The 14,185-nt window shown below is 38.3% G+C and overlaps 1 protein-coding gene across 1 annotated transcript in view; it reads right to left on the minus strand.

Moving 5' to 3' along the window:
* cspg4.S (chondroitin sulfate proteoglycan 4 S homeolog) overlaps positions 1-14,185 on the minus strand; it is a 56,400-nt gene that overhangs the window by 23,276 nt on the left and 18,939 nt on the right. The window contains exons 3-5 of the mRNA XM_041587763.1: positions 9,324-9,475; positions 3,073-6,657; positions 1,300-1,767 (exon numbers count right to left, since the gene is read on the minus strand). Coding sequence (XP_041443697.1) covers positions 1,300-1,767; positions 3,073-6,657; positions 9,324-9,475 — 4,205 coding nt within the window. The remainder of the gene's footprint in view (positions 1-1,299; positions 1,768-3,072; positions 6,658-9,323; positions 9,476-14,185) is intronic.

Below are 14,185 nucleotides of genomic sequence, written 5' to 3' on the forward strand. Positions count from 1 at the left end.
AGCTCCTGCCAGTGTTCCAATAAAGGCTTTTTTATGTACAGAAAAGATTTGTTTGAAAATTTTTTTTAAAATGTATTTCAATTATATTTTTTATTATTTGCATTGCATTAACTACTTAACGTTATTGATCAATAGATATTATGTACCATAACTGCAATACTTTTTGCCCATCTGAAATAACTGCTAGATAGTTTTCTATGCGCTGAGCCCATATGGCATCTCAACTTTCTTTACATAAAAATAGAATACTGGCAGCTAGAAGACTTCGGAACTGGACAGTGCATAAGACTCATGTTGACAACATTCTATGTATGAAGAATATTTCATTGCCGGAGATACAGTATTAAAAAAGGTAAACGAGGGGTCAGTTATTACCTTCTGGGCATCTTTTGAAGTCAGCTGAAATATTGATGCAATAATCATGACATTTTACAATGTAATTTCCCATTTGAAAATAATTCATACACACAGTAATTTGTTGCATGTATGTTTCATTTTCAAGACATAATACGACTATGCTTTTTGCAGTCTAACGTAATGTGATATCTGGGAATCTACCTCAAGTGAAAGCACTTTGATATGCCAAAATCCTTATTACATTATTTTCATAGGCCATTTGCTTGGATTTACAGAGATCTTTTAAAATGGAATTTCTGTTTTGTAGTAAAAGAGGCGCAGAACATATTCCAGCTGTTCCATTATTCACCATTGTATTAATAGTGGCCCCAGAAACTAAGCCAAGGTGTCTTAATTTAAAGTTGGAATGGTCATATACATTTTCATCACGGTTTCACTGCATAAAACCTAGTACCTCAACAGCAAAATCCTGCACTTTCCTGAACCTGACTTTCTATCTCATCAACATCATTATCCTTTTATGTGTTATAGCAGTAATATATTTTGCATATTTTACATCATTCTCATTGGTACCTGTCCAGTGTCTCAATAACATTCAATTGCTGAATTGAATAACATTGTCAATAACTATTGACAATTTTATCAGGAGCCAATCAAACTGTGTGTTTTGGAGTGTGGGATGAAAGTACCTGTAGGGAACTAATGAACATACAAGTAGAATATACAAACTCCTTGCAAATCAAACTTAGGATGCCTGTACTGCTAAGTACTAACGGTAAGCGATGCACCAACTTGCTGCCTATCAAAATTGTTTTCTAAACTAGCCACTTGACTTTACATGTTCACTTATGCTACATGCATCATATTGTTCACTATAAATAAACTCTGTACCTTTTACGTTTTTTGCAAACACATTGGCATATATGGAGCACCATAACTTACCTTATTCCAGTTGAAACTTCTGAGGTTTACTCTTTTTGCACTGACAATATGACCCCTGCTTGGCGCTATCAGTACTGTGAATTCCAGGTCAAGGTTCAAAAAATATTTGCTAGAAATCTGAAGAGTGCTGTTTGAGAGGGCAGCTTTACCACCTTCTTTCACCTCCAGGTCTGAAGCTATTAGAGGTATATTGATGGGCAGTACTTCCACTGGAACAACTACTTCCTGTGGAACCCCTTCACCTGTGGTCACCTCCAATGTCAAGCTATCAGGGAGCAGGTCTGGGGCAGAATGTAAATACAAGATTTTTCCTTGGTTGATATCCTCTTGGGTAAAGGTCTCCACTGTGTCTAAACTTGGTGATCCATCAGAAGACAGTTCTGAACCAATAGCAACCAAGTACCCAAAAGAAGGAGGGTATGTTAAGGTGTACACAGTTATTTGAGGAAGCTTTCCCTCAGCAGATATCTGCAAGAATAAATGCATGATTAAAATGCAGGAATATACTACACAGCCATTTATCTACAGAAGATTTCAATTTCTTTGCACTTTACATTCCTTTTGTATAAGATGAAACCGTTTGTAACTCGGTTTATATGAAACAGCTCTTACAAAAAAGGGAACGGCAGGACAGATATCCTTCAAGGGCATAAGGAGAAAAATAATCACAGAGAGACACAATGCTAGTATCATTTTGCAGAATAAAACAGTTCAGATGCTGGGCAGAGGCCCTCCTTAATAAGCGAGTATCTGGAGGAAATAAGTATATAAGGACCCTAATTGGCCATATTTTTTCAGCGGCAAAGCAAATAATTGCCAAAGCTTGGAAAACTCCTACCCTGGATATTCAGCTAGTCAAAACTAAATTGGACAATGTTCTAATTCTGGAAAAAACTAACCAGCCATCATACAGGGAAACAGAAATGGCATGCCAGGGAACCCATGGATGTCCTACAGAAGCATGCAAAATGATTAACCCCTACAAACCCCAAACTTGTCCCATTTGGTCCCTGTAATAGCCAACCAATCTCAGCCACAGCTGCTACAATTGCTATATCTCAAAATGACAGCATCTATACTTCTTTGTTGTTTTTGATTCCCCCCCTCAGTTTCCTCCCCCCCCTTTTTTACATTTAGCTTATTTTTCTGTTTCCCCCCCCCCCCAATGTTATCAGACAAGATTGTTCATTGTTTATGATTGTAAAAAAAATGTCTTTAAACGCTACACAGAACTAAGAGGTGAAATTGAATTTTATTATGCCCAAGCGGGCTGGGCAATGTCCAGTGTCTGCTGTTCCTGTATAAAGCAATGTGTCTTTCTTTTAAATAAAAAAACACTTCGGAGCTGACTTGATACACTGCTGCAAAGCAACCCCCACAATTTGCCATCTTCTTTTATATTCTAGACACATTACGAAATATTAGAAAATGCTAAGTTTTACCCCAATTTTCTTTGAGTTTTGTATTTTTCCTTTGTGTATCTATTACTATGCCAAAGCCTTGGTGAAGATGACTGTATGTATACTAAAGCTGAACATACATTAAAATCCTTGCAAGATCTATATATTCCTCAACTTCCAGTAGTTGCTGGGTCTGCTGGCCTTATTGTTATTTCCTCTAATTAGTCAGTGTCTGCTCCCCTATAAATATGTTAAATACTTATATGCCGTGAATTTGTGTCCAATCCATGACACCTGACTTTCTTTTAAATATTCATAATATGTATTGTTTCCAAACAATATTATCTGAAATAATTCAAAGGCTCAAACTTACCATCAGATCTTCCTTTTTGATCTCTGTTCTTTCTCCCTGGAATACGTACACTTTCTCATTGCGTATCACACGCAGAGTGTCAGTGACTACATGTATCTCAATCTCCCCTGCAGTCACAACATGATTAGCATCAACTGAAATTCCGAAACGGTCCTTGTTATTCCTTTCTCCATTATGGTGGTAAATTATCTTTCCTTCTACTAACTCATGTTGTCTAAAGGAATTAGCAGGCTTACCCTCCTTCAAAATCACTCCTCGCCTAGGCTGAGGTTCAATGTAGTATCTGATATTTTCTATACGTACATCTAAATTAGTCTCTAGTTGCAAGCCAATGGTTTTCAAAGTCACTTGCCCTCCTAATGACACGTTTAGCATTGTGATGTTTGCTATACGGATAAAAGGTTCAGAGGCTTGCACTTCTAAAATAGTAGTGAGATGGTGTAGTCCATCTGATACTTGCAATTGAATGGAACCCTGGTCCGGCCCACTGTGAACATAAAGGATCCTGTGCCTCCTTAAGTCCTCTTGTGTAAATTGAAAAACTAAAAGTGATGGGTCATCTACAAAGGCAATTTTGCCGAAGGGTACTCCATGTCTAACCAGCACAATCTGTGCATCTGTTGATCCTGAGTCTGGATCTGAGAATGCAATATCATTGGTGGTTAACAGTCTTTGTCCATCACTAACCACATAAAAAACTTTGTGCACTATTTGGAAGGGTGGATTGTCATTAACTGGTTGGATAGAGACACGGAAAACACCTCTCACCACCACTTTTTCAGCAGTTTCGTCTTCTTCCCCACTACTATCAGTGCCACTCCCTCCCTTTAGCATGGATGCCACAAATGGTATATCATCCTCTGTGGTCTCTGAGCCGTCATGCTGGTAAAACAGCTGTCCCAGCAGTATATCATCATTTGTAAACTCTGTCACTCCTACTTCTGCAGGATCACTCACCCTAGTATTCCCTTTACGGATCAGCACCCCATGCTGAGGGCCATCAATGACTTCATAGAAAAAGCTGGCACTATTGCCACTTGTTAGAAAAAGATGTTCTGGTGTAATTGCTTCTTCCCCACCTTCAAGAACATGTAAGGCATGATTGGTAAAATAAGGTGCATCAGGATCAACACCAATTTGTATTTTGAAAGTATAAATTGGAGATTTTTGTGTATCTGTGATCACCTGGAATTGAAACTGGTCATCAGTATCCCTTGTATTTCTCACTGAAGCAACATAACTGAGGCGTTGTTTCTGTATATCATCTTGCTTGAATTGGGAACCTTCTATTAGTCTCTGTCCATTAATCTGCAAATTGCCCTTTTTAGGAGACTGCATTATGAAATATGTTAAGGATTCTCTCAGTCCTTGTTCCCCGATGTCCATCTGTATCTCCTTGCCTGTAATTTTTACTTCACGTTTCCTTCCAAGCTTTAATGGGATCATCTTCTTTAGATGAAAGTAAGGTTTCTTAACTTTGACTTGCAGTGTTTCATTACTTAGATGCTCCGCCCCAAGATACATTTGGATACTAAGATTTTCATGTAGTTCCTCCTGTAGAATATCTAAAACTTTGCTGAAGTATCGTACTGCTCTTTTTTCCAAGTCATTTTCTTTGAACACTTTAGTAACCTTCCACTCATCCCCAACCATTAGCTTCTGAACTTCTCCAAATTTGGGATTCTCTGAAATGTGGTAAAAGACCTCTAATCCAAAGGTGTCTGCATTTGAAACAGAAGGAAGACTGGAAGGGGGAATGAGTATGGACGCTCCCTGGGAAACCTCTAGCTGTGGGATCTGGGCTATTTGTAAGTTAAGCTCCATTACAAGTAAGGAAATGAGCGCAGGGTCACTCTTTAAACTCCCATCACTTGCCTGGAGTGTAAGTTCCAGTTGGTTTCCTGATTTGTGAATAAATGCCACATGGCCATTTTCTAAATCCCTGCATGAAAATTCATGTACAGCCTCTCCTGGCTTATTTTGTCTTTCAATGTGACCTTCTGTGTAACTTCCAGACACGATTATGGTCAGTTCATCACACGGTGTGTCATAGTCTTCTATCTGAATAATCTCGTTTGTTATTATTTTTTGTCTATGTGATAGTATTCTAAATGTCTTTCCTTTGGGAAAAAGTAGAATAGGTGCAGACGATTTAGAAGAAACCTTAATTGGAATTCTGTATCTTTGTTTTTTCCTTAAACAGTCTGAAGTAGTTTCCCTGCTTGATATATCAACTTCAAAATTCAGTGCATCTTCATTGGACTCAGACCCATCATGGACATATTGTACCTTGTGATTTGTCACATCTAGCAGTGTGAATGTCTTTCTAACTTCAGCACCTGGGATATCAAAAATGAGCCGTCCATGTTGAGTACTGCCCACCTCCTTGAAAATGACCTGTGACTGGCTTATGCCTACTTTCCCAAAGTCCACAATGGGATGGATTTTTTCCAAATCCAAAATTAAAGAGCCACCTCTAATTACTGTCAGAGACTGTGGACTCAGCAACTTGGTCATATTGGGAAACATGGATTCTAGCTTGCAATTCGCATAGAGGCTGGAAATAATTGAGGACAGTGGGTGAGTAGGGGTGCTCCCTGGCATTGTGGTGGAGGTGTAATACTGTGTACTAGTTTCATCATATTCTACATAGTCGCCATATTCATCTTCCTGGCATCCTGTTGCTACATCCGTGAACTTTAGAACATCATGGAAGCTCAATTTTATTGAGTTCACTGTAAGATCTTTAAGGCATCCTGTGAAGGAACGATACTCCACATCATCAAAGTAAAGTTCTCCTAGAGGGCCTTCCTTCATCATGGTCAGAGCACTTGCATCCACCCCTCCCAGATACATGTTACCATGGAAATCCCATACATGTCCATGACCATCAATAGAGATCTTGGAAAATGTTTTATCAACACCAAACTGTATCTCAGACTTGTCTACTGAAATGTTAATGCTGTGTGGTCTATTGTCACTAATGTACACTGGGTTTTCAATAGTTACAGCAGATTCCCCTGTGTTCAGTGTCCCTTTTAGGTGTCCCCCAGAAATCTCTACATAGAAATATGATTTTTGTGGACCAGACTGATACAGCAGAGGTGCTCTTCCTGGTCTGGAAGTCTCTAATATTAGGTGGATAGTGCCATGACTGCTTATATCCCAGCTAGGAAACATCAGGTAAGATCGTAGTCCAAGGAATCCAAATGAACTTTGAGAGCTTTCTGTAGTGCCTAAATGACAATAATCCCATTGCCCATGGAAGTGAACAAGAGGATCGTAGTAAGAGAACAGATCCAGATTGTCAAACTTAGCCTCCCAGATACAGCCACGGAATCTGAAAATATCCCCAGGTATAAAAGGAATGTCTGATGTCCCAGTGCCACCAAGATAAATGCCATCTTTCATATTCATTTGCTTTGCAGTCCTTGGAAGGTCAGAAGAGGTAGTAAAGTTGTCAAGAGTGAGAGTTATATTGGATTCTGTGATAACTAAATTAATTTTATGCGGTTTCAGGTTGTTAAGTGTCAGCCATGTTGGAGTTTTAAGCTCAGATTCTCCTGAACCCCGGTTCAGCCGAGTCTGTAAAAATAAGATAAAACCATATTATATGTTATGTATTAAATAAACATTTCGAAAGTTTATGTACCCTGGGTACATGAAGAGAGCTAGGTGTATGGAATCTGTGGAATGCATACTAAAGCTGGTGCCCTAAGGGGTGCAAATTTGTGCCCCTATAAGACCATCCACTATGTTCATCTTCTGTTGAAGCTGATTTCATTACTAAGGTGCAGGGTGCAGCATACACGGTGCAAGGGGCCAAAGGAAGGTGTTAAGTACAGGGCTTTCTGGATCCTAGCTAGCTTTGGTGCTCCTGCCTTGTGCGCCTGAATGACTCTCAAGGTAAGGAGTGTGTCAGTGGATAACTATACCTACTTCCTGCTAATATAAGAGTTGTTACACATAAGCTTTTTTTGTGAGGCTTTCATGCATACCACTGCAGCACAGTAAGTAAAATCTTGCAGGAAATGCAGAGCTGCATTAACTCATGCTTTCCCTTGCAGTGGACTGCATGAAAACTCCACCACAATTAAGTGCACAAGCAAATACTCATGTGTAAGAACCCTAAATGCAGTACCAGTAAGTGCTATCAATGTTACATAAATAAACCATGAAAGTGTTCATGAGTGCAAAGCGTTGTGTTTATGTACTCACCTATCATACAGTATGGGTAAGGTGCAAAAAAACGGTGTACCTTGAGGCTCATAATTGCTACTGCACTCATGTGAATGTGAATCTCTGTTAATCAACAGTGGCTAGCATAAATCGTGATTCAGTATGTGTGTTAACCGGCATCCATTGATGCAGAGTGCTATTCAGATGACTGTGCAACAATCTGCAGTACTGTTAAGAGCAATGTACATTTATATTTTGGGTGCATTAATAGTGTCTACCTGTGAGCAGAGCACTGTCTATCATGCATGTAAAACAATGTGGATCTGTATTGTATGTAGCAGTGTGAAACTATCTATAAAAATGAGCACTTCTCTGTACAAATAGCAGTATGGATTAATACGTAGAGAATGATGCAAGGCAGTGTATAGAGATTGGTTTGAATTTGGTCCACTCACCCATCACTATTACATATTTAGGGTGTGCAGTTGCACAGGGTGGAACAGAGGAGGGGCCCATGACAGCGTTTTAATTTTGAAAATAATAATACAGTAAATTAAAGGTTACTAGATTTTGCCTGTATATTGGAAGGCTTTCTGTCTATCAAGCACCATAACAGTCTTTTGCATTTGATTGGTCGTTTTGGCTAAGTTGAATAGGTGTCATATTTTAAAATTAGATTAGTTTGCTCTTGCATCTTTGTATAGTTTTCATATCAGACATATTAAAGAAACACCCCTTGGGAAAATAGTGTATGGCTGACATTTAGAGCTGTGTATGTTTGTGTGTAAATCAATGTATATCTGTGTGTAGTTCAGCATGAATCTGAGAGTATGGTAGGATGTATCTGTATGTACTGTGCATCTTTGTAGTGTATTATGAATCTGTGTTTAGTCTGTGTGCAAATGTGTGTAGTTCTGCTTGGACCTGCGTACAGAGGATTATATCTGCCATCAAAAATTCTGGAGTGGATGTGTGGCAACAGCATTGTCTTATTTGCAGGGCAGTGTTTCAGTCTGCAGTGCAATGTATGTTCTTGTTCTATGCAGATAAGAACAATGTGTGCTGTTGGACAGATGGGGGCAGCTGAGGGCAATTTCTGGATTCCCCATGTCCACATCTGGTTCTAATTTGGATTCTAGAAAGAAACTGATTAGGAACGGAAGTTTTTATTTGCATATGTGTATTTGCTGAACTGTGTATTTTCTCTTTGTGTGCATGAATGTATATATTATTGTGTAATCTAGCTCTTTATCTACAGTATATCTATAATATTTCTTATTGTTTGTGGTGCTACTACTAATCTCTGCTGACCCTCCAGTGAGTGGGTGTATAAAGACTCCTATATGTAGATGCTGCAGGGCTGCACTCATTAAGATGTAGCCCTTTAGCTCACATTCTTTATTACAGGGGAGGGCAATTAGTAGGTTGGATGACATATAACATTAGACAAAAATGCTTTATACTAATCCCTGTAGCCGCTGGGAGTATTTTTATAAGTATTTTGTTAAAGGAGCAATCTGGTTGTCTATTATAAATTATAAGCAGTGCTGTATTTTACACTGTATAAAAACCAAAAAACATAAGATTGTTCCTAGAAGTTAGGGCCAATTAGCAACCAAACCTGGTGGGGATTCTTTATAAACCTTGCATAGCACCAGCATGCATCACAGGAATGGGGTGATACTGAATGTAAATAGCACATAGGTATTAAATTAATGCATTGCATCAATATGAGGTTAACAATAAGACGACACACTAAAATCGTAGTGTCATTTCGGTCACTTTTGTTTTGCCATACTTTTATCTGCTCCACTGGTTAATTAACAGTTCTCTATCATTTAAATTCATTGGCATAGTTAGAATGTTTAATGCACATGATGAGTAAATGACTCGTATCTAAATATTAATGCCAAAAACATTTATTGCATCCAGAGCACCACCATTTAAATGATGAAGATTGTAACTGACTGCTATCTTCCCTGTATGCCTTCCATTCTTTTGTCCTTTTATGTCCCATTTTAGCCTTTTTTTTCTAGTAATTGTCACCCCCATATCGATGCTTGTGCTCTCACCCTTAGAGTGCCATTGATTAGGTCCACCATCAAAAATTGGGTGCCTCCAATCGCCAGGAACAGGAGACCAGAGCTCTGATTAGTTATAAATTTCAGTTGTAGACTTGAATTCATAGTTTCCTTGAAAAAGGCTTCCTCCCTATTGTCCTGTCCTACAGGAGAGGAGATAGAGAAATAGATAGTTATTAATGCAGTTACTGAAATGAGAATGTAATTCATTATAAAGACATATTTTTGGATTCTCATATATTTTTACAAGAAACACTATTTAAGTGCACATAAGAAACTGAACACATAACTAATCAGTTCATCCAAGCCTGAGCGCACAGCAAATGTACAATGGTCTGCCTTTCCTTGGTTTCAATACAAGCAGAACACTAAGCATGGCAATAAACCATTCATTCATTCGATTGTTGCTACACCCAATGCCAAGAATGAGATTCCATTCATAAATTATAGTATTACTCAACTTCTGGCACGTGGGCAGTATGCAGCTTTCAGACAACTTTTAGTAGCCAGCTAGCTTCTAGAAAACTCCACTGCCAAAATTTTATTACATAAATATCTTATTGGAATCTGCCTTATAAAGGGTGAAAAAGCTTAAGAGCATGGTTTTAAAGACCCCATGGTCTCTTTTATCACTCGTCATACAAATGGTATTAAACTTGATTTATATTGGTTCTTCTTATTGCACCTTGGAAGGATGGATGGTTAGTAAATGTTTCTGTAAGCTCCTTATAGACTTCGTAATATAACAAATAATTCTGCTTCCCCACCTCTTTAAGAAATTAAAGTGTAGCGCTGTCCAACTGGAGTTTGGTGGGATGAACATGGCTTTAAAAAAAATGTATGTGGAATATCTGATATATGCCACACTTTATAAAAGAGTAGGACAATACTACTGTAAAGCAAGGATACAGTATCTACCAATGTTTCAACAACTGCAGCCAATAACTCCCCATATCCTCAGCCCGTGTCTCAAGTAGACTAATAGCCTATCCCCACTGCAAAACTTGTAGTACTAACCATTACTAGCATAAATTAATTTAGGAAACAAAATTGCAGTGGATTTTGAGTTAACCGAGCTACAGGAATATTGTGTCAGTTGCAGGCATTTGAACATCTTTGGAATATATACAGCCTGTGAGTGTGAATTCACAGTAAGTCAACCATTACATATTAGTTGTAGTTGGTTAGGCTTATCTGACATTTTCCATCCTTGGTCCCTCACATCAGCCTGAGATGCTGAGCACAGTGTATTTATGGCTGTGTAACCGTTTGTATAAGCAGATGGTGGAAGTGAATTAATGCACTATTATTAGTGAAGGTGTGTTACCAAAGAAAGATTAGTAAGCACACTTTAATGATTCAACTGCTATAACAGTGAGTCCTTTCAGTTCAGTTGGAAAATATTATTCCAGTTTTTCTGTTTCTCATAGTCCAAGGGGGTGTGCTGTGAGGGGCATAATGGAGATGCACACAAACACCCGGACACACAGCACATCCGGGGCCAATTGAACACCCAGATCCCCACAGAGAAATACACTGGTACACACAGATTCATTAGTTACTCTCACACACAAGCTGCAGTGTAATGGTACAGTCAGACTAACGGAGACTGTTGTATGGTGCTGCAGTGTGATTAGTAGACGGTACCACAATGGGCTGGGCTGCTCACTGTTACTATATAAGGATGTATAATAGCCAGTGTGTTGGTGCCAATACTGATGATTCAGTGTCAGAGAGACTGGGAGAAATCAAGGAAAACACATCAAGAACCATAGCATTTTGCTTCACTAACTGCCCTTCTACCAATCTATACAAAGTATCTGTATGCTACAGAGATGGAATATGACCTCATGGGGCCCTGGATGGGTAATGCTTTAAGGGCCCTTCTTAAAAAAGTATGTTTCTGCCATGCTGCTGTACTGTTTTCATGTTTTTATGGGAAAGGGAAGTACTATATTTTCAAGATGTTTAAATAAACATGATATGTGGTTTTATCTACAGGATTTTCTCATGCAATGTTTGATAGTGGCCTTATAACTACTAGAGGAACAGCTTAATTAGTTTTATAAATGTTATACAATGTGGTTCACTACCAGTAGTGCAGCAGCAATACCAATCTATATGCTTCATACACCTGCTACTGTTCATGAATGACATAGCTCTTGTGGCTCCCTCTAGCATTGATGGGGGCCCTAGGCAGGAGCCTGGAAAGCTTTGTGTATATTCCTGTCCTTTATTAAACACTTCCTCTTCATAAACATTTAAGAAAAACTCATTACTCCCTCTACCTATACTTAAGGTGGCCATACACAGGCAGCTATAATCTTGCGATTTTTGGCCCTTTAGACCAATTCAGTCATTTATCTGCCCTGTATGGGAACCTCAGACGGGCCAATCTGACCCCCATGTGGTCCTTTATATTTCTGCTGTTGCAATATGATGGTTAGAGCCTCGGGTCAACAATCAGAAAAAAGCCCAATATCACCTTATGTGGGCATATCGGGGAAACCCAGAGGGTCTTATATTGTAAGGCCACCCTTAGGGTGAAGACATATTGAGCTGCTTAGAAGCAGCTGCTTGTTACAGCGACAAGGCCCCAGAAAATACCCCACCATACACAATATTGAGAATTGCCTCTGCTAAAAATATACTTAGAAACAATTATCAGTTATTATCAGCATTGTAGATTTATGCAGCTGTGACAAGTATCTGCTATTAATAGCTCCGTGTATCTTCACCCTTATTTTGTAAACTCTACTGGGCAAGGAACCTCCTTCCTCCTGTTTTTCATTTTTGCAACATTTTATATTTATTCGTATTATTGCAGTGTTTTTCCTCATAGTTAATGCATTACAAAAACAGCACTGTGTATACATAGAATTCTAAGAAGCTATAGATTTAGGGGTAAATTTATCAAAGAGTGAAGTTCCGCCACTAGAGTGAAATTCCGCAACTCTCAATTCATTTCTATGGGATTTTGAAAGGCGTATTTATCAATGGGTGAAAGTGAAAGTTCACCCTTTGATAAATACGCCTATAAAAATCCCATAGAAATGAATGGAGAGTGGCGGAATTTCACTCTAGTGGCGGAACTTCACTATTAACTTCACTCTTTGATAAATATACTTTATATGCACTGCACCAACAACTGTTTGCATAATGACAATAAAGACATGTATACATATACGAAAAATGTTAAAATTAATTTTATTTTACAAATAACTTTAAAGCCATTTAAAATGTCCTATGAGTGTATATTGCTTAGAATGATATTATTTTTCATTATGCAAAAAATCCCATTTTACCCCTCCGGGCAGTGACTTTCCCTTTCTGAGCTTGAGGCTCTGCAGGTCTCTCCTCAGGAATGAAAGCCTTAAAGCAACTTGGAAAATTGTAGTTCATTTAAATAGTGAAGCTGTGAGATCACCATGAGTGTGCAGTATATTTATAAAGCCAGAATGCTATATGAATGTGCACAGAGACAGCATTGTGTGAGCCTGTACAAAGGTAGACAGAGCAGACGGTATGTATAGAGTGGAGTACACTTGATTGTGATGGAAAAAATCAATCAAGTGGAGCACTTTTCCAGACAGAAAGAAATTGAATTCAAACATCATCAATATATAAAGGTTGAAAATGAAGTTGCTCAGGAAAATGGGGGTGGCGATGGGGGGGAGGTTGTTTGAATCAGCCTTTAGCCAACTATCACTTTGAACACCATTCAGAAATGAGGTATTCTGAGGCTAAGCTTCCAATAACTGTATAGGGGAGCAAGCGTCTAGGCCATGTTCAGCAGAAAGTACACATTGCATTCAGATTTCAAAATAATACACCCTGCTCTGCGTATATCTAGGATTACACATTCATATATTCACAAAATATTCTAAACAAGCATTATATCATGTTATAGATTTCAGAGGATGCACATTTAGCCCAGAATAAATAACACGTTGAGAACGATATCGTAATATGTAAATGTCTCAAGTCCCATAATCCACTAATATTACAAGGTATTGTACAAAGTATGCAGATTTTTGTGCATTTAATTAGCTAACATTTATTATTAACATTATTATACGTTTCCTTATCTCGCCACTTCGTTTTAAGACATTCTCCCAAACACTCTTTTCTGACAGATACATAAATGCCTGTTGGGCTCTAGTAACAGCACATTAATATTAAACATAAAGGTGTAAAATACAGGGCTTGCTTGTACCTTAGTCATGATGTGCACTGCTTAGCACCCTGCTCTCACCACTGGCAGCACTATATTCATAAAGGGAATGCAGGCCTTCGCTGTAAACTTTGCAGATATGTTTGGCACCATTGCAAATGACAGAACAATACTGACTAGTGTAATCAATTATTAGCAATTTATCACCTAGCTTGTATTTTACTGATTTGCTTGATGCCAATGTTTTTAGAAAGGGCAAAATATGTTAATAAAGATTAAAAGTGGGAACCCTACTCTGTACAGTTTTTTGATTCAGATTGTGCTTTCTCTCAGACTTCCAAGTAGGCAGATCTAGTGCTGGTCTCCCAAGATCACCACATAATATATTTATGTAATTATGTGTATCCTTAAAATACCATGGGTTTAATTTATATGTTTCCACAAAGTATTCTTATATCTTGAGCTTCATAAATGCCCCTCTAGACTGGAACTGTGTAAACAACAGGGACTTTGAGTCTCTCAGTTATGAGTTCCATGATGCTTGTGAGGCTGTGTTATAAGGAAAATTAAAATCTTATTCATAAAGCCTGGCTGTGTTTTAACAAAATGTCAGCATACATATAGTAATGGGTAAAGCAAATGCATTCCCAAATGTATAACTTTTGTAAAAATGTTTAAT

This window comes from Xenopus laevis, chromosome 3S, assembly GCF_017654675.1.
Source record: "Xenopus laevis strain J_2021 chromosome 3S, Xenopus_laevis_v10.1, whole genome shotgun sequence".
In the NCBI taxonomy this organism is placed as follows: domain Eukaryota; kingdom Metazoa; phylum Chordata; class Amphibia; order Anura; family Pipidae; genus Xenopus; species Xenopus laevis.